Here is a 22,618-nt window from a genome sequence, read left to right on the forward strand (position 1 = left end):
CTGATGGCAATGGGGTCCTGCCGCGTGGGGAGTTTTCTCTCCACCACTGAGCATGGCACCAGACAGAATGGAAGAGTCTGAATGCTGAGAGTCCCAGAAACAGCCCCCAGTGAGGACAGAAGGGAAATGGAAAATATATATGCCAGGTTCCTTGCTTCTTGGACAGGACCACTCAGGGGTGATCTATGCTACTGCTCCAACGAGAATGAGCCTCAGATGCCCACAGGGGCACTTTTAACACCTGCCTCACTTCTCCACTGGGGATCCCAGAGGGGAATCACCTCCTCAAACAGCTGCTTGCAAAGGCCTGCCTCTGTGGAAACTCCAACTGTCCCACAAAAGAGGGATTGTCATGAGACTCACCTAAGATCGCTCACTCACTCGGGGCGCCTGGGTGGCTCAGTCGGGGAGGCATCTGACTCTGGATTTCGCCTCAGGCCACGATCCCAAGGTTTGTGAGATCGAGCCCTGTGTAGGGCACTGTGCTGATGACTGGGAGCCCGCTTGGGATTCTCTCTCCCTCTCTTTCTGCCCGTCCCCCACTCTGCTCACCCTCTCTCTCTCAAAATAAATAATTAAACATTGAAACAGCCAGTATTCCCTGAATGCTCACAAAATGTCATGCATGATGCTGAATATGCAGGACACGATAATGAACTTGATGACAACACACAGGAACGGACAGAGGGTGCTCAATAAATGATACCGATCGTCACCAACATTCTAGGCCAGACGTTTCAAACTGGTGGCCCCGTGGACTAAATGGAGGCATCGCGTGTCAAGAACCGGCCGGAACTGAGCTCTCTATTTGCCACAATCCCCGCCACTCATGTACATACCCACCTGGCCCATGTCGCATGGGATTTTGAGCACCCCCGGCCTATGTGTTTAATCAACGCCTTACAAAACTGACCACTCACCTTCTGACTGTCTCGAGTCCCCGACTCTCGCCGACAGAGCCCCATTTTGGTCTCCTTGACCTCAGAACTGTCTCCGGGGAGGCTGGACCTCCCCTGGGGCCACTCTCGTCTCCTCTCTCTGGCTTCCTGCATGGCAGACAGGCCCTCTCGGATTTTGGCAGGCGGACCCTTCTCCGAATAGGCTCTCTTGACATCCAGCTGTGACCTGTCACGGTCATAAGGGTGATCACCCCACTGGAACACACTGGCCTCCTCTTCCGTCCCGATGGATTTCCTCGGGGTCCCTTTCTTCTGGTGAGTGGGGGATGACTTGGGCAACACGCTGGCCCCGCTGCCCAGATCCTCCCAGGTTGGGGGCTTTGACTCGGCTGGGTAATTTGAATACTTTGCACCTTGATGTTTACTAGCAAAGGCCCTTCTGTCATCCTCGGGGATTCCTGAGTCTTTTCTCCTGGGACCGGTGGGGCCTGAAGAAACCCCTGGATATTTTTCAGAAGGAGCTGAGACTGGCAGAGCCCACAGTGGAGAGCTGGATTTGGTGTTTGTGGTTGCCCCCGGGGTCTCTGCCCGCGGCTTGCCAGGGCCAGGAGCGGAACTGTGGTTTGCTTCGGTGAAACCTGCTGGTTTCTGGAGACCCTCGGCTTCGGGCCTCTCCTTCCAGCTCCTCCTTCTTGGTTCCACCCTGCCTAAATGGCCTGGCCTCTCCTGAGTCGAGCCGCTGGGCACCGAGGGTGCCCCCTCCAGGGGTTCCTCCACCTCCTGCTTCTTGTACTCTGCCATCAGGGCGTCAATGTCAAGAACACTGGATCTGTAGCCATCTCTGATTTTACCCGGGACCCTTGCACTGACCCCCTCAGCGCCCCTTCTGGAGAGGAGATCGTTGGCTTCTGGGTGACTTTTGGAAGCCGGGGGTGTTTTGGGAGCGCCGCTGGGGGACGTCTTGGTCCCACAATCCTTCCAGCTGTTCTGAAAACCGGTGCCATCTTCTGGTCTCCGGTGACTCCACGAGGCGTCGGCATCCATGATTCTTTCAACAGAAGGATCCAGAATCCTGTCTCCAAGAGGTGACAGACGGTCGGTTGGCTTCAGAGGCTTTGAAAAGCTTGTGTGGTCGTGCTCTCTGCCCTTAGTCCAGTTTTTACTGCCCTTGCTCTCCAGTGGCCCTTCATGGTGAAGAGAAGCCAAGGTAGGTGTTCGAGGATGAGGAGATGGAGGCGGTGCTGGTTTTCTAGAATGTTCCGTCAAGTTTTCGGGCCCTGACTTAACAGTACTTTTTGCTTTTTGAGTATCAGGAATCTGATATGTCACTGCAAAAAATGTCGCCTTGGGTTCCAGAGAGGACCGTTGCTTCACCGCTGGGCGAGTCTGGTCCTGTGAAGCACTTGGGTTCTCCTCCTGGGCCTCCACCCTGTTGTGGGAGAGCTGGGGTTTTCTTAAGGCACTGACGGTGGGGCTCAAACGGTCTGTTCGCCTCTGCTCCACCTTCGAGGTGTTTTCTGGGGCCAGGAAGCTGAACTCCTCAAACTTCACGTCGTGCGGTAATGTCCGCCGTCGCCACCTCTCGAATCTCTGGTCCGCGGGACCCGCCTTCCGCATCTTGACTTCAGGCTCTGGTGCCTGGGCTGGCCTGGGTTCACCCTCACCGGAAGCCACAGCGAGGGGCCCTCTCTGCACAAGCGCTTCTGGATGTGGCCGGGCTCGGAAGCCAGAGGGCTCGTCCTTAGCCAGACAGAGAGGATCCAGAGGGCACCCCCGGGGGGGACCCCTTTCTCCCGCTGAGCTGCAGCCTCCTGACTTGTTTCTGGCCCCAGCGGGCCCCTCGTGTGGAGCCTCCCAGACGGCCACCTGGATGGCCCTCCCAGAAGGGACTTCGGAGCCGCACGACCTGGCTGAGCGCTCGCTGTTGGCCCCGGGGCTCAGTTCCGAGCCTTTCTCTTCACTGGCCACCACGGTGGCTTTATGCCAGTTCAAGGTCGCCCCCCCTGTCCATTTGGGTGACAGGCAATTGCCCCCAAACGTGTCCTTTGGCTCCCGGAAGTCAGGCCTTGGCTCACTGACCTCATGAGTCCCTTGAGCTTCCCAAATCAAACTGGCCCTGTGGACGGACCCCGCCTGAACTTCCAGCCTGTACTCTGGCTCTGCAGGGGTGACCTCACGGGCCTGCTGCCTCCCCTTTGGTGAGAGCCGAGACCTGCCACTTCGCAGGGTCATGGCTCTTTCCTCCAACGCCACGGAGACGGCCTCACTGTGCGCACACTTGCCCACTGTGTGCATCATGTCATACTTGGGCTCGACCCTCTGGGATGAGGGAGGGTTTTCAGCACGTTGGAGGAAGGGGTTCTTATTGTGTTTCTCGTCCAAAGGGTATTCTTCCGGGAAGGGCACGTGACACTGTCTGGGTTCACCATTTGAAAGGGCAGTCTGTCCCCATTTCTCTGCATCAGGATTTTCGAACCCTCTGAAGCTCTGTTTCTTGAGGGCTGTCTTTTCAGGCAGGTCCTTCCCCAGCCATGAGCTTCTCTCGTGACTGGGTCTGAACCCTGAGATACTGGCATCAGCCACATCTCTGGGGGCTGTGGCTGAGGGACGGTGTCCTGACTGGTCAGCCACTGTGTGTCTCTCCACGTGATGCTCAAACACCGTGGCCCACACGGTCTGGAAGCTTCCATCATCTTCTGGAGTGCTGTCAGAAGGGCTCAGAGCCCCCACCGAGCTCTCACCCCGATGGTTGCCAGGGACTTGGTTAGGACTGTCCTTCCACTCTGTCTGCCTCGACTTCTCTCGGAGCGTTCCAGGCTTCCAGGAGCTTCTCAGGACGGATGCTCTATCCACACCATGCCCTTCCTTTTGCTGAAAAAAAAAAAAAAGAAAAGAAAAGAAACAACGCAACTGATGTTAAGGGACTTTGAAAGGGAAAGGAAGAGGTGAGGTGATCAACACAGCTGCTTTTAAAATCACAACAGGGGCACCTGGGTGGCTCAGTCGGATGAGCGTCTGACTCTTGATTTCGGCTCAGGTCATGATCTCAAGGTCATGGGATCGAGCCCTTTGTCGGGCTCCACACTAAGCGTGGAGCCTGCTTAAGATTCTCTCTCTCTCTCTCTCTCTCTCTCTCCCTCCCTCTGCCCCATCCTCGCTTGCACTTTATGTCTCTCTAAAATACAATGAAATGAAATGAAATGAAATGAAGTGAAATGAAATGAAATGAAATGAAATAAGAAATAAGTCTACTTAAACAAGTTAAACAACGACTTAACCATCAAAGTAGCCAGTCCCATTCCTGGGTAGATCCCCCAAAAGAAGGGAAAACAGATGTTCCAATAAAAACTTGTACACCTATATCCATAGCAGCACTATTCACAGAAGGTGGAAATCACCGAAATGTCCACCAGAAGAAGAATGGATAAACAAATCGGGGTCCACTTGTACAACGGGGTATTATTCAGCCATTAAAAAGGGACAGGGTACTGATTCACGCTCCAACACAGAGGAACCTTGAAAACATTACGCTAAATGAAAGAAGCCAGACAAAAGGATATGTGTTTTGTGATTCCATCTGCAGGGAATGTCCAGAATAGGCAAGTGTCTATAGGGACAGAAAGTAGATTCGTGGTTGCCAGCGGCCACAGGTGGGAGATGGGAAGTGACTGACTGGCTAAGGGTTTCCATTTGGAGTGATGAAAATTCTGAGGGCCCCTGGCTGGGGAGCGTGCAACTCGATCTTGGGGTCATGAGTTCAAGCCCCACGCTGGGTAGAGATGACTTAAATAAAAATAAAAGTAAAAATAAAAATAAAAAATTCTGGACTAGGGGCTTCTGGATGGCTCAGCTGGTTAAGCATCCAACTTTGGCTCAGGTCAGGATCTCACAGCTTGTGAGTTTGAGCCCCACATCGGGCTCTGTACTGACAGCTCGGAGCCTGGAGCCCGCTTCAGATTCTGTGTCTCTCTCTCTCTCTCTCTCTCTCTCTCTCTCTCTCTGCCCCTCCCCCGCCCGTGCTCTGTCTCTCTGTCTCTCTCTCAAAAATAAATAAGCATTTAAAAAACGATGAAAACTCTGCACGATGCATCAGCCACAAAACAGTTAGACCTAGTAGTTATTTCATAAGCTTTTTCTTATTAAACAGAATAAATAAAAATAGTTTTACGCAATTTAGCTTCCCTCCTTCTGCTATTGTTAGATGACAAGCTGAGGTAGGGAACAGGGACATAATGAGGGAAACTGAGGGAGTTCCAATTAACAGTGTTTAATCTAAATTTTAAATTCTTAAAAAAGCAAGCATTCGTACATAAGAAAGCCAGGCTCCGCTTCCTCTTTGCACAGGAAACGAAATAAAACCTGGCAATTACATTTGTAAACAATATTTAACACTAAGGAGGGCAGAATCACAAACCCAAAAGGGACTTAAAAAGTCCCAGCATTCAAGAAAAAAAAAAAAAAACGTTTTCTTCTTCATGAGAGGCTTCTGATTGTTTCCTGGGTCTTGTGGATCCTGAAAGCTCTTTTTCCAGTAAGTAAAGCCACCCACTAGAAAACAAGACGTGCCAAACACAGAGGCTTCTCACCTTTTCTCCGGGTTCCTGAGGAAGCTCGCCACTTAGCTCAGAACACTTCTCATATCGGACTTCGTTGCTTGAAGCTGGGCTTGAAAACCTGGCACCAGAAGATCCAAGTTATTTGCACGGGGCCAGGGGCTGGGACTCCCTCCAGCCCACGCCCCGTAACTAGCTCAGGAACCCAGGGGTGAAATCGGCACGGAGATCAACAAGGCAACACGACCCGGTTTGCTTTGAGAAAAGATGTGTCTGTGGCCGCTCTAGCTGCCAAACCGAGAAGGGCCCGGTGGGGAGAGTTTACCTTAAACACAGCATCACTGGGGTAGCAGGAGCCCCAGGCTTGGAAGAAGAGACCTAGGTGCTGTCCCAGCTCTACTGCCTCCGCACTGCAGGAGCTTGGGTTGTGCTTGTGGCCTCACCTGAGCCTCTGTCTCTTCATCTATGAAACGGGGATAATTAATACCTCCCCATCGTCTTTTGTAGGGCAGATAAGAGGCTACCCAAGGCCCTAATAGCTATGTGAGGGCGTTTAAGGAAGAGTAAAGATGCCCCAGGAGGGATAATTAATGGTTGTTGTTAGCAACCCCAGGCACAACAGCAGCCCCACCACGGACCTGCCACGGGACCTGCGGGGGGGGGGGGCCGCGTGGAATGTGTGGGGGCATGGGCAGGTCTCTGCCTCTCTGGGTAACCTTGGCCAAGTCATTGTCCCTCTCTGGGCCTCAGTTTCTCCACTTGCCAAGGGGAAGAGAATGAAAGGGTGTTCTGGTGTTAGCATTCTCCCGTCTCTGAAGAGCTCCCTGGGGTGGATGCCTAAAGATGAATTCAGGGCTGAGGGCTACAGAGACCAGTGAGGGGAGAGAGACAAGCCACTTAAACTCGCCCCACTCTGCAATCCAGGGTCCGCCACCCAGGAGGCATGAGGCCATGGGTGAGTCGTTTCCAAACTCAGAGCCTCAGTTTCCCCATCTGTCAGATGAGAATAATCCAAGGCACCGGGAGGATGCAGGAAAAGGTGTGTGAGGTCCCTTGCATGGGTGCCTCTTGCTCTGGTATCTCAGCTCGGGCCTGGCTGCATGTGAGAATCACTTGGGAAGCTTTTAAAAACAACCAAGCTATGAGCCCCTCCCCAGATCAACCGAATCAGAATCTCTGGATGGGGGCAGGGGAGTGCCAGGCACGGGTATTTTTTTTTTTTTTTCCCAGATGCTTTTAAATGCTGAGAGCCACTGATCGAACCCAAGCCCAGCCGGCTGTCCTGGTTCCCAGGGCTGGGAGGGCAGTCTGCCCAGAGGTGGCCCTTGGAGGTTCCTTCCCCACAAAAGTATGCCAGTGGCATGCATGTCTTTAACGCGCCTGTTGTAGCCCGGGAGCCACTTGTGGGAAAACAAAAGAGCAAGAGATATCAGAGGCCTGGCTGAGCTTAGAAACTCATCGTTAACTAACAGGATTAATAATATCATTTGGAGCCACAATGTAGTGATGGCCTCCCATGGGCAGAGCGATTCACAGCATAATCCTTCAAGGAAGGTTTCGGTTTTAGAGACAAACCGAGGCTCAAGAGGGAAGGGGACTTGCTCAAGCTATCTTGACCCATCTGATTTTATTCGGGGGCCGCTCATGGAGGCTTAGGCTATACAGTAAACATCCTCAGGCTTCTGGAAAGGCAAGCTTAGCGACGGACCCAGGCTGCACTGGAATTACACAGGGCTCCAGACTTCCTCACGGCACTTCCCCTCTCCTATCCGCATCTGTGAAATGGGCACGGTGTCTCCCCACTGCGACGTGTAAAGCGGGGAAAGGACAAAGAAATGGAGCTGCTGGCACACAGTGAACCCGGAGGGGCGCCGTGTTCCCTCTCTGCCCCTCAGCTCCTTATCTGAGAAACGGAAGCCAACGCCACCTCCTCTGGGGGGCTGTGGGTAAACCGAGAAAGAAGGGCGGGGGAGCTGCAAGGTGCCTAGTGCGGAGCCTGGTGCCTGCTTCTCTTTCCTGAGGGGCCTCTCTGGTAGGCTGTCGGAGGCAGCCGGGGGCTGAGCGAAGCCCGTGGAACATTCCCACTTACGGTTTGGTCAGATCCGCCGACAACGGCCGTGCCTGGAAGGGCTTTCTCCCGATCTCTGGCTTTGCCTCTGAGCTCTCAGCGGCCCAGCCTTTGATCCGCTCCTGGACGCTCACAACCGCTTTCCCACGCTCTGGGGCAGCCAACGGGGGCTCAGGGGTGGCCGGTGGGGGTTCCGATTCTGCGGCCAAAGCCATGATGCTGCCCCTGAGGGTCCATCCACCCTCCAGCCGGCTTTCCGCGTCGGCGGCTCTGCTCTTGACCTCAGCAAATTCTTGGTCTTTTCCCGGCCTGGGCGAGAGGGGCGGGGGCACCTTCTCCGGCTCCCTGAGCAGCTTCACTTTCTCCTCCCCGGGGTGCTGGTCAACCGTGGGGGTGCCCCTGGCTGAGCCCCCAGCACTTCTGAGGCTGCCTGTCTCCGCCTGCTTAAAAAGCACCCTCTCCTTCTGTTCTCGGGGCTTCTTGGCTACCTCTGGGAAGTCTGAGTCTGGGTCACAAAGGCGAAGGTTTGCTTTGACCAAACACTCCCCATCCACTTTGGGCTCCGGGTCGGACCTCTCGGGCCCCCGACACTGGGCAGTGGAACCCGCAGTGGCCTCATCGGCCGCCTTCTTCAGCAAGGCCTCTCTGCTCTCAAACCGGGCCGTGAGGTCCACGGACAGGGGCCTGGGCCTCCTCACCCATGTCTTCTCAGGCGGGGTGGGGGGTGCTTTCCCCACCGCGGCCGCCCCGCCTGGGCCTGGCTTCTGAGGCTGAATGCATTCGATGAAAATGGCCGACACAGGCCTTCTCCTCTGGAGAGGCCTGGGCTCCAGAGCGAGGTCACCCGTGTCCTCCACACCGCTGGCCTTTGAGACAGGCTCGTTTGGGCCTTTCTCTTCTTGGGGGGCAGCTGGCCTGGTGTCCTGCGACAAGGAGGCCGGTCGGGGAAGGGTCGCAGGCTTTCGGGCGGGCAGGGCGGGCTTGGCGGCCACCTCGGGCCGGGAGCCCAACGCGGGCTCCCGAGACACGCCCGTGGTGGCCTCCCGAGCCCCCTCATTGGCCCCCTTCCCCAGAATGGGGCCGGCTTTGGTGGTTTCAAAGAGAATCATGGTGCTGGGTCGGGGCCGCGGGAAGGCAGCCTTGCTGAACGAAGACGAGCTTCTCCTCAGGCCTTCCCCGTTCCCCGCCTCCTGCCCCACCAAGCCAGGCATCCTCTCGCCCAGGTCCTTTGCCACCACGTCCTGGGCGCGCCCACAGGGAGACGGGCTGGTTGGGCCGGGCCCCAAGGATGGGACGGGGGGGTTCACGTCCAGGACCTTCTCCCTGCAGAAGGGTTTGGGGGCAAGTCTGGGCAGCGGGAGTAAGCGGGCCGGGCTCCTGAGGGGGCTTTTTCCTTCCAAGAGCAGCGGGGAGGGTGGCCCGGGGGTGTCACCGGCCTGGCGGAAGTACGTCCGCTTCAGGGTCTCCTCCTGGGCGATCTCGCCGAGGCCTGGCACTCCTGTCAGGGAAGCTATGGAGCCGACCTCAACCCGCGTCGCCATGGCTACGGTTGTGGGCCCATGGGGATTAAGAACATCCGAACTAGAGAAGCAAGCACTGAAAGTAAAAAAGAAAAGGAGGGGGGGAAAAAGTAAATTTAAATCTCGGTCCGTGTCTGGGCGCCTGGGTGGCTCAAGGCGGTTGGGCGTCCAACTTCGGCTCGGGACACGAGCTCACTGTTCGTGGGTTTGAGCCCCGTGCTGGGCTCTGTGCTGACAGCTCGGAGCCTGGAGCCTGCTTCGGATTATAAGTAAACATTAAACAAATAAAATAAAATAAATCTCAGGCGGTGTCTGTGTCGAAGCAGAGGGGGCCGGGGGAACGGGCCCAGGAGCCCAGCACCCCGGGTACTGGACAACCACTCTCCACCGACCTCACCGGGCAAGTCCAGGCCAGCCTTTCCACCTCTCTGAACTCTTGGCAAGGTCGGTGGACTAAAGGGCCATTTCTAACGTTTGTTCCAGGCCCAAGAAGGGTGGGGAAAGGGTGGCAACATTCCCTAGGAGGTTCCCCCCCTCGGTTAATCTCAAGGTCAGCTCTTAGGTAAAAAGTCATTATCTCTGCTACACAGATAAGGAAACCAGCTCAGAGATCGCTTGGAGAGTAAGGGGCGAAGTCAGGACGCGAACTCAGGTCAGACCCCAAACGCACACCGCACACTCCCAGCCAGAGCCCCGCTGAGAGCATCCTCACATCCCCTCACTCCTGTTACCCCCAAGCCCTTCTCCCACCTCCCAGCTGACCCTCCTCACAACTCTGTGCTGAGCACCAAGCTCAGAGAGGGTAGGTGACCAGCCCCAGCTCACACAGCTACCAAAAGCTGGAGTCCCTGAGGTCACATAAGTTCGTTCGTGGCCCCTGAGGTCCCAGCCTCAGCCCCCCAACCCCTCTAGACTGTCCCTTACCTCCACCTCCCCCCACCCCACACACACAGCCTTCCAGATGCCTTAAAACAAAAAGTCACTTCATTCTTCACGCAACCTGCTGTCGTTCCTGGTTTGCCTTGGCGGTTCTCTCAAGGCAGGAGCCCTCCCCTCTCATTGATCCTGGCACAACCCTGAGAAGCAGGGACTATAACCATCTCCATTACGGGGATGAAAAGCAAGGGCCCAGAGAGGTCTCCTGACTTGCCTACATCACACAGCTGAAACCTGACCTCAAGTCCTCTCCCCATTCACCTGGGCCTCCTTGAACATTGTATCTCACCCCTTTCTGGTTTCTGAAGTGACTGTTCTTCATCCCCGCCCCCCGCCCTCCCCCACCACTTTCATGTCCGAGTTCCGTCTCCCTGCAAAACTGCCCCCAGCTTGCCCCCATCTAGATGGAATAAAAGCAGAAGGGATTTCAGTTCAACGCGAGCCTCCTGCTTCCCTTCCTGGGGCCCCACTCTGCTGCCCCCGGCTCTGACTCACTCAGCAGCCTGCAGGAAAGAAAGGCAGACAGATTTTGATATTTTCTCTTCCTTACACGCTCGATGGTGCTAACAGATTTCTTCTCCCCAAACCGGAGAACGCTGTCTAGACAGGGTTAGAGGCAGCAGAAGAGGGACAGATAGGGAGAACCAGAGAATCGGAGAATGGCAGAGTTCTGTCTGCCAAGGCCCCGGGGGCAGAGTTCTAAGCATGTCGGGTCCTGACCAAAATCAGGACTGGTCTCCCTTAGGGCCAGTCCACGTGACCTCTTGGAAACCCTGCCCTGGGACACACACGTGAGCCGGACATGAGACAAGGGGCAGTAACAGAACACAAAGGACGGAGAGAAAATTCCCCGGCAGGACCCACAGGCGCCCTCCACCTCCCGGACACCCCGGCCCCACTTACCCGAGCTGGCAGGCGCCGGCTGGGGATGTGTGACTGCCTGAGAAAGTCAACGGCGTCACGTCTCATCGCGAACGGGGCTGGCCGCACACTCCCATGGCAGAGGCGGACGGGGGCAGGGAGGCTCGTTCCCGCAGGGCTGGGTTTCAGCAGGTCTGGGGAGACACAGGACCACAGCCTCGGTTCCGGAGTTCCGGCAATATGTGCACAGACGGCACAGAGCTCTCCAGCTTGTCAAACACACGCTCCTTTCGGCTTCCCGATACCGTAGCATAAAGAGGGCTGAGTCCACAGCGGGAGCTCAATAAAAATCTGCCCCCCTGCCCTGTTCCTCTGCTAACGTGTTTACTGACCACCTACCATGTGCACAAGGAGCAACAAGAAAAATCCCCTGCATTCAGGGAACTCACAGTCTTGTGTAAGAAACACACACACACACACGCACACACACACGCACACACACACACACACACACACACACACACACAGAAGCACTTACAACTCTGAGTAATAAACACCATGGTGTATACAGGGGGATGTGGGAGCACAGGAAGAGTACGAACTGCTTGGAAATGGGAATGGTGGGTGATCCCGGAAGAGTCCCCAGGCTGGGGGATGACACCGAGAACCCAAGGTGCTGGCTAATTTGGGAGCTGTTTCTCCTGCCTCAGAAGTACTTGAACACTGCATCTGTTGGAGGTCCTGAAATGCACCCCGGGACGTTTGCACCTGCCGTGCCTGCTTCCTGGGATGCCCTTCTCACTCACATACAGACACAGGACCACCCCTCAGAACACAGCTCAGACCTCTCTGCCCCACCTCCCCAGCCTGGCACAGTCCTCTTACACGTCCATGGAGCGCCAGAGGTGCTCGGCAGGACTCGTCACAGTAACACGGGCATATTGAATACTGCATGAGCCTTCACGTCGTATCAGTCTTTCCCGTTCAATGGCAAGCCCCCAGAGGGCACCCTGAATCCCCAGTAGCTAGCACAGCAGCTTGGCATAGAGTAGCACTGAATACATAACTGCTGAGTATGTACAAAAATAATGGCTGAATGAATAAGTCGGTGAATGAGGATGTACCACGAGCTTCATGGCACTAAGCAATCTAGGATACAGGAGGAGTTACTCCAGCTCCGGCAAGCGCTGGCAAGACCTACCATAGGTCTGACCACACGTCAGTTGCTGCCGGGTGACGGAACCGAAGAGCCGTGAAGAGCCCCGCTGGAAGCTCAGGCTGCCTGCCTCCCCAAGAGCCCCTCGAGTGTCACTGGACCACAGGGAGGAGCTCGACTGCCTAGGACAGGCGCCTGTCAGACACCTGCTGTGACCACATCCACCCCACGTGGTCACGGGTCGTGTCACCGGCTCATCTGCCCAAGCGTGGGATGAACGCTTCTCTGCACAGCTTTTCCTGGGAAGGAAGTCACCAACAGCCACTGCTGCTAAATTAGGATCAACGGCGCACGCACGCGTGTGGCCCTACTCCGGGATCCTGGAACCCACCTCGCGGGCCACACCGCAGGGAAGACAAGGGAAGAAAGACTCTTGGTCCGTAACCCTCTTAACCGGAACAGTGTCTCTGTTATCTGCAATCTCCCCATCTTGGGCTTCCTCTCGAGTTTCCATTTAAAATGCCTGGCAAATACCTGGTATGTAAATATGGCTGCACCACCGATTCGACGAATTAATTACCACCTCAGTGAGCAAAGGCGGGGTGGGGGGGAAGACGTTTTTTAAGCACCGCCAAGGACAGCCTAATAACTAACATTTTGAAGTCTCTCCCAAACCTAGAAACACGTGACTCTCAGGGTTTCACTTAACCTGTTGTACAAAATGCCAGGAAACCGACTGAAACGTACGCTTTGAAACCTCGCTTTAAATGCATCACATATGTCATGCTTAATTTAAGACACTGTGGTCTCTTCCAACATACTTCAGAAGCTCCCTCACATAGAGGCCAGCTGCTGTGTGTTGTGTGGCCCCGCTCGTTCTTTTGAAATTTATTAGCATTATGGCCAAAGCCAAGTGAACAAGGGCTCCCTGAAACCAGAAGGGGCACAGAGTGCGCGCCACCTCTGGGCACATCTCTATGAATCCAGGCTGATCTGGGAGGTCAGGAGGCCACCGCGGATCAGGGGCCAGAGCATGTCCGTCTGACCTCAAGCATTGGTGGGGGGCAGGGGGGGCAGGTAGCAACGGGCAAGTCCGTGCCATTGAACCTGCCCAGTGTACGGGCTTGATCTCCCTGAATGGATCTGCAAAGGTTGAAATGCCCACTTCCTGCAAATTTATGCAAAGGAGCCCATTCTCCTGGGAACTGAGTCACCAGGACCATTAGTTGCTGAAATGAGGCGGGAGTCACTCGGAGCATCTGTGCACCCATCCTTCTGACCTTCCTTCTGCAAACCAGGCACTGGGCTCGGTGCCGGGGGGCACAGCCACGGCGCTCACAGCCCCCTCCCGAGAGAACCACACAGGGAGAAGGCAAGAGAAACACCTCCATTCAAAACCAAAGAGTTTGGCAGCTTTTCTCTCAGCTTCAGAGGCGTGGATTCATTCTAACAGCTGCTGCAGAGCTTTCGTAATTGCACCCTTGAATCCGATCTGGGAGCTCACCCGTCATTCACTCAGCCGTCTCTGGGTGCCGTTTCCCGGGAATGCCACCGTCTGGTGAGGGGTGTGAGCCAGTCCACACACCTTCCAGTGGCTTCCGGGATGTGACCTGGCCTCCCAAATCCGCAAACCTGCCCTGCGTGGTGCCCTGCGCTGGGCACCAAGGGCATGCCCGCGTCCGCCCAGAACGTCCAGTGTCACCAGAGCGTATGTATCTTCCCTTCTCCGTCCCCATGACAACGGCCCCAGCTCATCCGTTCATTCATTCATCCATTCCTTTCGTCCAATACACCACTACTGAGCACCTACCGGGTACCGAGCTCTGGGCCAGGTGCAAGGGACACAGCGGTAAGACGTGGAGAAAGCCCTGTCCCCACAGCCCTGGCAATCAGGAAGATGGGAAATAAGCAAGGTGCAAAGAAAGTTAGACAAGTGACAATAAAGAGGTTAATGGCCAGGGAGAATTCAAAAAGAAGGGACATTTGAAATCCGCCTCCTGGCCGACACGCCCGTGGCTGCCGGAGCCTCCTCCCATCTAGTCCAGCAGCCGTGGCACGAGGCTATGACAGGCGAGTGCCATCACACCACCCCGCCTTGCTCAGAGCACACGCGTGTCAAACTCCCTCCCCACGACCCGGCAGGATCCGGATCCCCTTCACCTCCTCCCCGTCCATCCGTCTGTCTCTCACACGCACTCACATCCTTACTTCAGCACGATGAGCCCCCGGACAGATCACAAGACATGCTATGCTTTTCCTCGCCTCCACGCCTCTACGCTGCCATTTCCTACTCCCTGGCCATTCCCTGTTCATCCCTCAGTCCTAAGCTCCAAAATGCCACCTCTTCCAGGAAGCCTTCCCTGACGCCCTAGGGCGCCAAAGTCTATCAAAGTCTCGGTGTTTCCACCTTGCCTGGCACTTGATCACACATGTGGTGACTGCCTCTGTTTCTTCCCCTCAACTGCCGGACCTGAGTCCTAGGTCCGGTTCACAGCTATATCCCCAGGCCTGACGCCAGAGGGGATATCAAGCCAGTGGGCAGAAAAAGCATTTGAAGGGAGACCATCCCTGAGAGAAGAAAGTAACAGCATCCAGTGTAGGCATGGCTGTGGGAAAACTGATATGCTTATCTGCTCCCAGGACCAAGGAAACAGATAGAAGCAATTTGGCAACATTCACTCTCAACTAATATTTTTTGAGACTCCGTCAAGAGTCAGGCACCACGCTACGTGACTCTGTGCACCTTCTACCTTCTCCCATTTAATACTCTCAGCAACCCTCTGTTTGTCAAATTATTACCGCCATTCTAGAGATGAGGAAAACAGTCCTGACAATGAGGCAGATCATATGCTAGGGAAGGGCAGAGCTAGGGTTGAAATCTTCTGAATACAAATCAAGTGCTTTTCCCCAATATAATCACCCCCCCCAAAAAGCATGCATTTATTTTTTTAACGTTTATTTATTTTTGAGAGAGACGGAGAGTATGTGCACACATGTGCGCGAGCAAGTAGGGGAGGGGCAGAGAGAGAGGGAGACACAGAATCTGAAGCAGGCTCCAGGCTCTGAGCCGTCAGCACAGAGCCCCACGCAGGGCTCGAACCCACAAACCGTAAGATCATGACCTGAGCTGAAGTCGGCCACCCAGGTGCCCTGCACTTTTTTTTGATTCTGTAACCTTGCTTCTAAAAACGTATCCTATGGAAAGAACCTAAGGGAAGAGAAAGCCATCACCCTAACCCAACCCTAACCCTAACGCTGGGACTCCTATGCCATTTGAAAGATCAAAAAAGTTGCAACGTCAGCAGGCAAACCAGACCTCCAGTGTCCAGCCGGCCCAGGTCATCATGAGCAGCACAAGAATCCTGTCTCACCACAGAAGCGGATCCTGCTAAGACCCCCACCTTACAGATGAGGAAGATAAAGCCAGAGCAGGAAGCATCCTGCCTGGGGGAGGGGGGGGTGGGGCAGCTGGAGTCTCGCTGACCCCACCCAGAGTCCACATGCGCTTAAGTAGAATAACTGCTTTGATGATGCTCAGACGTAAAGGACAGTTCACAACCATTTGGATGGCTATGATAAAAAAAAAAAAAAAATGCAAAAAACAGAACACAAGCAGTGTTGGCGAAGATGTGGTAAAATTGGAACCCTTGTGCACCACTTTGGGAATATAAAATGGCGCAGAGGCTGTGGAAAACAGCAGGGCAGATCCTCAAAAACTGAACACAGAACTACCATATGACCTAGCAATCCCACCCCTGAAAGACACGCCAATGTTCAGAGGAACATTATTCACCATAGCCAAAAGGTAGAAGAAACCCAAATGTCTAGAAATAAACAAAATATCGTATCTCTACACAATGGAGTATCATTCGGCCTTAAAAAGGAAGGAAATTGGGGCGCCTGGGTGGCGCAGTCGGTTAAGCGTCTGACTTCAACCAGGTCACGATCTCGCGGTCCGTGAGTTCGAGCCCCGCATCGGGCTCTGGGCTGATGGCTCAGAGCCTGGAGCCTGTTTCCGATTCTGTGTCTCCCTCTCTCTCTGCCCCTCCCCCGTTCATGCTCTGTCTCTCTCTGTCCCAAAAATAAATAAACGTTGAAAAAAAAAATTTTTTTTAAAAAAAAAGGAAGGAAATTCTGGGGCACCTGAGTGGCCCAGTCGGTTGGGCGTCTGACCTCAGTTCAGGTCACGATCTCACGGTTTGTGGGTTTAGGCCCCGCATTGCGCTCTAGGCTGACTGCACGGAGCCTGGAGCCTGTTTCAAATTCTGTGTCTCCCTCTCTCTCTCTCTGCCCCTCCCCTCCTCATACTCTCTCTCTCTCTCTCCCTCTCTCTCAAAAATAAATCAATGTTTAAAAAAAATTTTTTTAGTAAAAAAAAAATTCTTTTAAAAAGGAAGGAAATTCTGATAATGCGTGACAACACGGATGCGCCTTGAGGACGTTATAAAAAGTGCAATAAGCCAGTCACAAAAACACAAATACCGCATGATCTCCCATCTAGGAGGCACCTAGAGTAGTCAAATTCGTTGAGACAGAAGGTAGAATTGTGGGTGCCTGGGGTTGGGGGGATGGGGAGGAATGGAGAGCTAGTATCTAATGGGGACAGAGTTTCAGTTGGGGAGATCTTGATTTGGGCTCAGGTCAGGATCTCATGGTTCGGGAGTTCGAGCCCTGTGTCAGGCTCCTCGTTGACAATGCACAGTCTGCTTGGGATTCTCTCTCTCTCTCTCTCTCTCTCTCTCTCTCTCTCTGCCCCTCCCCCGCTCACGCACACTCTCTCTCTTAAAGATCTTTAGAAACAAAAACAAGAAACTAAAAACAAATGTAAAGTAAAACCTAATGCTTCAGCTCTAATTACCATAGGACTCAGCTCATGGGGACCTGTGTCCTTCAGGCAAATCTCCATTAAAGGCCCTCCTGGCCCACACTGGGCCATGCTCCCTCACACTGCCAATGTAGCAGGAAGCAAAGGAGACCCCGCTCCTGATCACAATGGGTGATGCAGTCTAGTGGAGGAGGGAGGAATGATACACCATAAATTTGCAAGGTGCCCTGATGGGGGCAGAAAGAGAGGATACAGAAGCCCAAGGGAGGAGTAAGTCAGGGATGCCATCCTGGAAGAGGTGACATCTCAACTGAGCCTGGTAGGAGTCTGCCGAGCAGAGGAAGAAGTCAGTGCCAGCCGAGGAAACGGCATGTGCGCAGATCCAAAGGTCCAGGAGAAATGGTCACAGCATGAGCCTATTTATTGGTCCTCCTTGGGACAATGTGGGGCTATCTTGCTGGAAAGTCTGGGAGGCACAACTTCCTAAAACTCCTGCATCTTCTTGAGTCAGAATCCCACTGGAGAGTCCACTGGTCTGGGAGTCCGAACTGGGGGGTTTTCAGCAAGGTAACCACACATTCTGGAACAGATCCCTTAAAAGTGCCCGGGTTTTGGGGCGCCTGGGTGGCCCAGTGGGTTGAGCATCTGACTCTTGATTTCAGCTCAGGTCATGATCCCAGGGTCTCAGGATCAAACCCCGCGTTGGCCTCCATGCTGAGTGTGGAGATGGCTTAAGATTCTCTCTCTCCCCCCCCCGGCCCCCCCCCCCCCCCCAGCCTCTGGCAACCACCGCTTTTGCTTTCTTCCTCCATGGATTTGCCCTTGACGGGTATTTCATAAAAATGGAAATCACAAAAAAAAGAAAAAAAAATGCAAATCACAACAGTATGCCCCTCGCCCTAAAGTTGATCTCAGTTCCTCTGCTAACTTGAAATGAGAGCTTGAGCAAGTCCCTGCCTCCCTCCGAGCCTCAGTTTCCCCACCGGTGAAACAAGAGGTTGAACAAGGGGTCACTAAATCCCCTGGGATTTTACAGATTCTGCCATTCCGGCTCTTCAGGGCTGCACTGTCCACTTCTCTCCGCGCTTGGTCCTTCATCCATCACGGAGCCCAGCTTTCTGGAACCCGAGATGCATATTCTAAACCTCCTGGGCCCCCATGGTTCCTTACTAAGAGGTGGTGCTCAGTAAAGGGCTGTTAAAGGGCTAAATAAAATTTTTACTCCCCTACTCACGAAAGTAGTGACAGTAAAGCTTCCTAGTGAGTGTGCACTATCTCTTTAACAACGGCCTTAATTAGCATAGGCTCCACTTCTGTCAATTTCAAGTTCCAAGGGCTTCCAGTTCAGCACACCTGACATTCTGGACTCCCGGATCCCAGGAACATTTCGAGGAGGCTTTTCCCAAACTTGCCCTGCAGCACCAGATGTGGGTAGGACACATTCACCCCCGAAGCATAACCCAAACTTCTTCAGCCCAACAACACCCCTCGTCCAGGTGCAAATGCGGATCTGGAGAAAGAATAGTACAGCTTATCTTTACGCCTCTATTTACACATCCGCCTTTTCAATCCTCATTAGCCTGTTCCTTCCTACTATTTGTGCTATTTCTGGACTGGCTGCAGCACTCACTGAAGCTATTAATCAAGCTGCTTCTTCTGTTTGTTTTTCTCTACATCAGGGATGGGCAAGCTACCGTCTGCAGGCCACATCCGGCCCACGATGTTTTTGTAAATAAAGTTTTATTGTAACACAGCCATGATCCTTTATTTCTGTGTTACGTACAGCTTCTCCCAAGGTAGGAAGACAGAGCTGGGTGGTTGCCACAGAGGCCATCTGGCCCAGAAAGCCTAAAATATTTACTATGCGGCCCTTTACAGAGAGAGGTTATGGACCCCTGCCCTAGATTGTGGAGCACTCAGTCCCCGGAGACTGGACCTTCCCCAAGAATGTGACATTCCCTTCTTTAAAAAAGTCAAAACTCACACTATTCTGGCTGAGACCCGCCTTTCCATTACATCTCCTCAGGTGCTCCACATAATGACAGAAAACTTCACAAATACAGATGAGCAAAAATATTTTTAATAATCCTAAATCCTACCACCCACCAGCCCCTGTTAGCACTCTGATGTACACCAACCTGGGCGGCATTTCCACTGTAAATGGGAACTTTCTGTCGAAACTAAAATGGAATCAGACGTGCAATTTAGGAACTTGCCTCTTTTTTTTTTTTTTTTTAAATTTCGAAACATGTCATAAGCATCTTTCACATTGATAACTGTACAGCCTACACAGTTCTTGCCAGTGCTTCTGGAGCATTCCATTATATGGGTATCTCATCATTAGATAATCCATCCCCCAGTAGAGGATCTTTAGGCTGTTGCCAAACGTTGACCATTAAAACCAACACTGCAATGAACACCCACATGCAACCATTTTCCCAAGGTAAATTTTGCCTAGAAGTGGGCTGACAGGTTCAAAGGATGTACACCTTTTTTAGAGCTTTTGATATATGCAGAATGGACTTTCACACCTAAGGGAAACACATCCCATGCTGACTTAATTCAAAGCTTAGGAGGTCAGGCTTCTCAACCTCTCCCCTGGGGCAAACCCAATAAAGACGTCTAATGAGCAATAAACCAGGGCCCCTGGCTGGCCATGCCCTCACTCGCAGCTTTACTGGCTCTCGTTTATGGCCAGATTATCACAGACTTGACTACAAGGTTTGCAAGGGCAATTAGAACGGCTCACATAGGGAGGGGAATCCGGGCCCAGCCCAGAGGCCGTGTCTAGCCTGGCAGTGGAAGAGGGAGCAGGAAGGAAGACCCAGCCCCGGAACGGATATTCACAGCAGAGGAAACTCAACCCCAAAGCTCAGTTCAACACAATACACAGCACAATGCCGGCTGGGCTCACAAAGACGTGCACACAACACACTGTCTCTCTTTAGGGAGGCTGAGAAGTGCATATTGCATTTCACAAAAAGAAAAAAAAAAAATTTTCCCTCCAAGTACAAATAGATTTCTGGAGGAATTAGCTTACTTTGGCCCAAGAGCTGCCTTATGTGCAAAGCTCAAACCCTAGGAAGGTGTGATCCTGTCTCTCTGCAGCTCCAAAATAAATGGCTCTCACCATCCATTGCCTTGGGCAAGGTATTCAAAGGCCCGCCAAAAATAACTCAGTTGGGGGTGGGAGGGCCTGGGTTAAGCACTGGACTCTTGGTTTTGGCACAGCTCATGATCTCACAGCTCGAGGGTTCGAGCCCCGCATCAGGCTCTGTGCTGACCGTGTGGAGCCTGCCTGGGATTCTGTCTCTCTCTCTGCCCCTCCCCTGCTCTCTCTCTCTCTCCCTCTCAAAAGTAAATAAATAAATAAATAAACATGAAAAAAAAAAAAAAAACTAAGGGGCGCCTGGGTGGCGCAGTCGGTTAAGCGTCCGACTTCAGCCAGGTTCTCGCAGTCCGGGAGTTTGAGCCCCGCGTCAGGCTCTGGGCTGATGGCTCAGAACCTGGAGCCTGTTTCCGATTCTGTGTCTCCCTCTCTCTCTGCCCCTCCCCCGTTCATGCTCTGTCTCTCTCTGTCCCAAAAATAAATAAACGTTGACAAAAAAAATTAAAAAAAAAAAAATAACTAAGTTGGGTCTATACCACAGGCCCTGCTGATGCTCCCAGATTCCCAAATGGGTCCCGTGACTTGAGTGTCTTTTCCCCTTATTCCTTCTCCATAGACAGCTTTTTACAAAGAGCACAATTGCCATTTGCCCAAATCCCAGCCATCTTTTTAGAGCAGTTTAAGGGACACCTCTTCCATGAAGCCCAGGCTGCCTTCCCAGGCCAAAGTGACTTCCACCCACCTTTGGCAATTTACCTAATCCTAATGCTTTGTATCAGAGATAAGGCTGAGGTTCTTCCTCCTTCAAGATTTAGAACCCCCACCCTACCCCACCCAGGGCATAGACTCTTCCACTCTGATTTCTCCTTCCCCAAACCTAGCTGATACCTGGCGTAGAGAAAGGACAATGAGTTCTGGGTTCCCCAGAGGTGGGAGACAGCCCGTGTAGGACCCAAGATGGTCTTAGGTAACATTTAGGATGCTTTGATGTCCAGGCACAGCATTAAGCCGCTGTGAACGACAATGTGTGAAAGCTGTTCCCATCTGATTCTCACGGGAGTCTTCTCACAAAGTCCCTGAGATGGTCTCTGCCTGGTGCCACCGTGACTTGAACGCTTACATTTCCATGATCTGGTAATATCCCAGTTTAATAAAACAAAACCAAACAAAACAAAAACTCAGACCATCAGCTGCAGCAGTAGACTTTTAAACATTATTTTATTTTCATTGTATTTAATTTTGCTGTTATCTTCTATTTGAGACAAGGGACACTTGTTTACTATTTACAAGAAAGATTTCCAAAAAGGCTCAAATTTCCTTTTCCAGAAAAGAAAGAAAGATTTCCATAAAGGTTCAAATTTCAGGTTTCCATAAATTTACCAATTTATTTAGTTTTAGGAAAAGCAAAACGTTTACAAATAAAATAATAGTAACAGGGGTTATGTAGATATGGCAAAAGCCCATGAGGCTGGAAATCACTAGTAAAAAGGAAAGAATATAGAATCGAAGTCAAAGCACGAAGATACAAGCTCTCAGGTAGCTTTCCTTGTTTTTAGTTTTTTTTTTAATGTTTATTTTTGAGAGCGAGAGAGACAGAGCATGAGCAGGGGAGGGGCAGAAAGAGAGGGAGACAGGGAATCCGAAGCAGGCTCCAGGCTCGGAGCTGTCGGCACAGAGCTCGATGCGGGGCTTGAACCCACGAACCGAGAGATCACGACCTGAGCCGAAGTCAGAGGCTTAACCGAATGAGACCCCCAGGCGCCCCAAGCCACTTCACCTGTTAAAGCTCAGTTCCTTCACGGGTTAAGTAAAGTTCAGTGATACCCTCTTCAAAGGATTCTGATGATCAAAGGAATGGCACACCTATCAGTAGACTCGGCACATAGTAGGTTTCTGTTAACGCACGATCAGTGAAGGAGCAAACAGGCAAACAGAACTTGAAGCCCTAACGGAGGTATTTGTGGGTTGGTGGGTTGGGGTTTTTTGGTGTTTTGTTGTTGTTGTTGTTGTTGTTGTTGTTTTGTGGGAGGAGAAATCTAAAGTCTTTAAGACGTAAAGGAATAGCTCTCTACTGAAGGAATTTGAGAGAGACAGTGATTCGGGGCAGTCTACCCTTACCCACCGTCACGCCTGGGGCGAGAGGAAGGATGGGCAACCGTTCGCAAGGCCGGCCTAACATCCAACAGGGGACTGTCGTCTACACAAGCCTTATTAACAACAGAGGAGCGGGTGCGCCTGGCTGGCTCAGTCAGTGGAGCCTGTGACTCTTGATCTCAGGGTTGTGAGTTCGAGCCCCACGTGGGGTGGGGAGATCACTTAAATAAAACCTTTAGGGGCGCCTGGGTGGCGCAGTCGGTTAAGCGTCCGACTTCAGCCAGGTCACGATCTCGCGGTCCGTGAGTTCGAGCCCCGCGTCGGGCTCTGGGCTGATGGCTCGGAGCCTGGAGCCTGTTTCCGATTCTGTGTCTCCCTCTCTCTCTGCCCCTCCCCCGTTCATGCTCTGTCTCTCTCTGTCCCAAAAATAAATAAAAACGTTGAAAAAAAAATCGGACATTTAACCAACTGAGCTACCCAGATGCCCCTACACTGAATGATTTTCAAACCAATTTTGCATTTCTGGGATATACCCTACTTGCTAATGATGTGTTACTCTTATAATTCATACATTCAATTTGCTTTAAAAAAAAAAAA

General features: G+C 52.7%; 1 protein-coding gene across 4 annotated transcripts in view; it reads right to left on the minus strand.

Moving 5' to 3' along the window:
* KIAA1671 (KIAA1671 ortholog) overlaps positions 1–22,618 on the minus strand; it is a 199,693-nt gene that overhangs the window by 134,696 nt on the left and 42,379 nt on the right. For 2 of the 4 annotated variants that reach the window (XM_040463820.1, XM_040463818.1), the window contains exons 2-5: positions 10,880–11,031; positions 7,542–9,116; positions 5,486–5,573; positions 921–3,770 (exon numbers count right to left, since the gene is read on the minus strand). In XM_040463820.1, the coding sequence (XP_040319754.1) occupies positions 921–3,770; positions 5,486–5,573; positions 7,542–9,061 (4,458 nt within the window). In that variant the 5' untranslated portion in view covers positions 9,062–9,116; positions 10,880–11,031. Of the gene's footprint in view, positions 1–920; positions 3,771–5,485; positions 5,574–5,777; positions 5,843–7,541; positions 9,117–10,526; positions 10,737–10,879; positions 11,032–22,618 lie in introns of those variants that run through there. The other 2 variants (XM_040463819.1, XM_040463821.1) reach the window with 2 other exon arrangements.

The sequence above is a fragment of the Herpailurus yagouaroundi genome, unplaced genomic scaffold (assembly GCF_014898765.1).
Source record: "Herpailurus yagouaroundi ecotype Mexico unplaced genomic scaffold, PumYag 428, whole genome shotgun sequence".
Taxonomy (NCBI): Eukaryota; Metazoa; Chordata; class Mammalia; order Carnivora; family Felidae; genus Herpailurus; species Herpailurus yagouaroundi.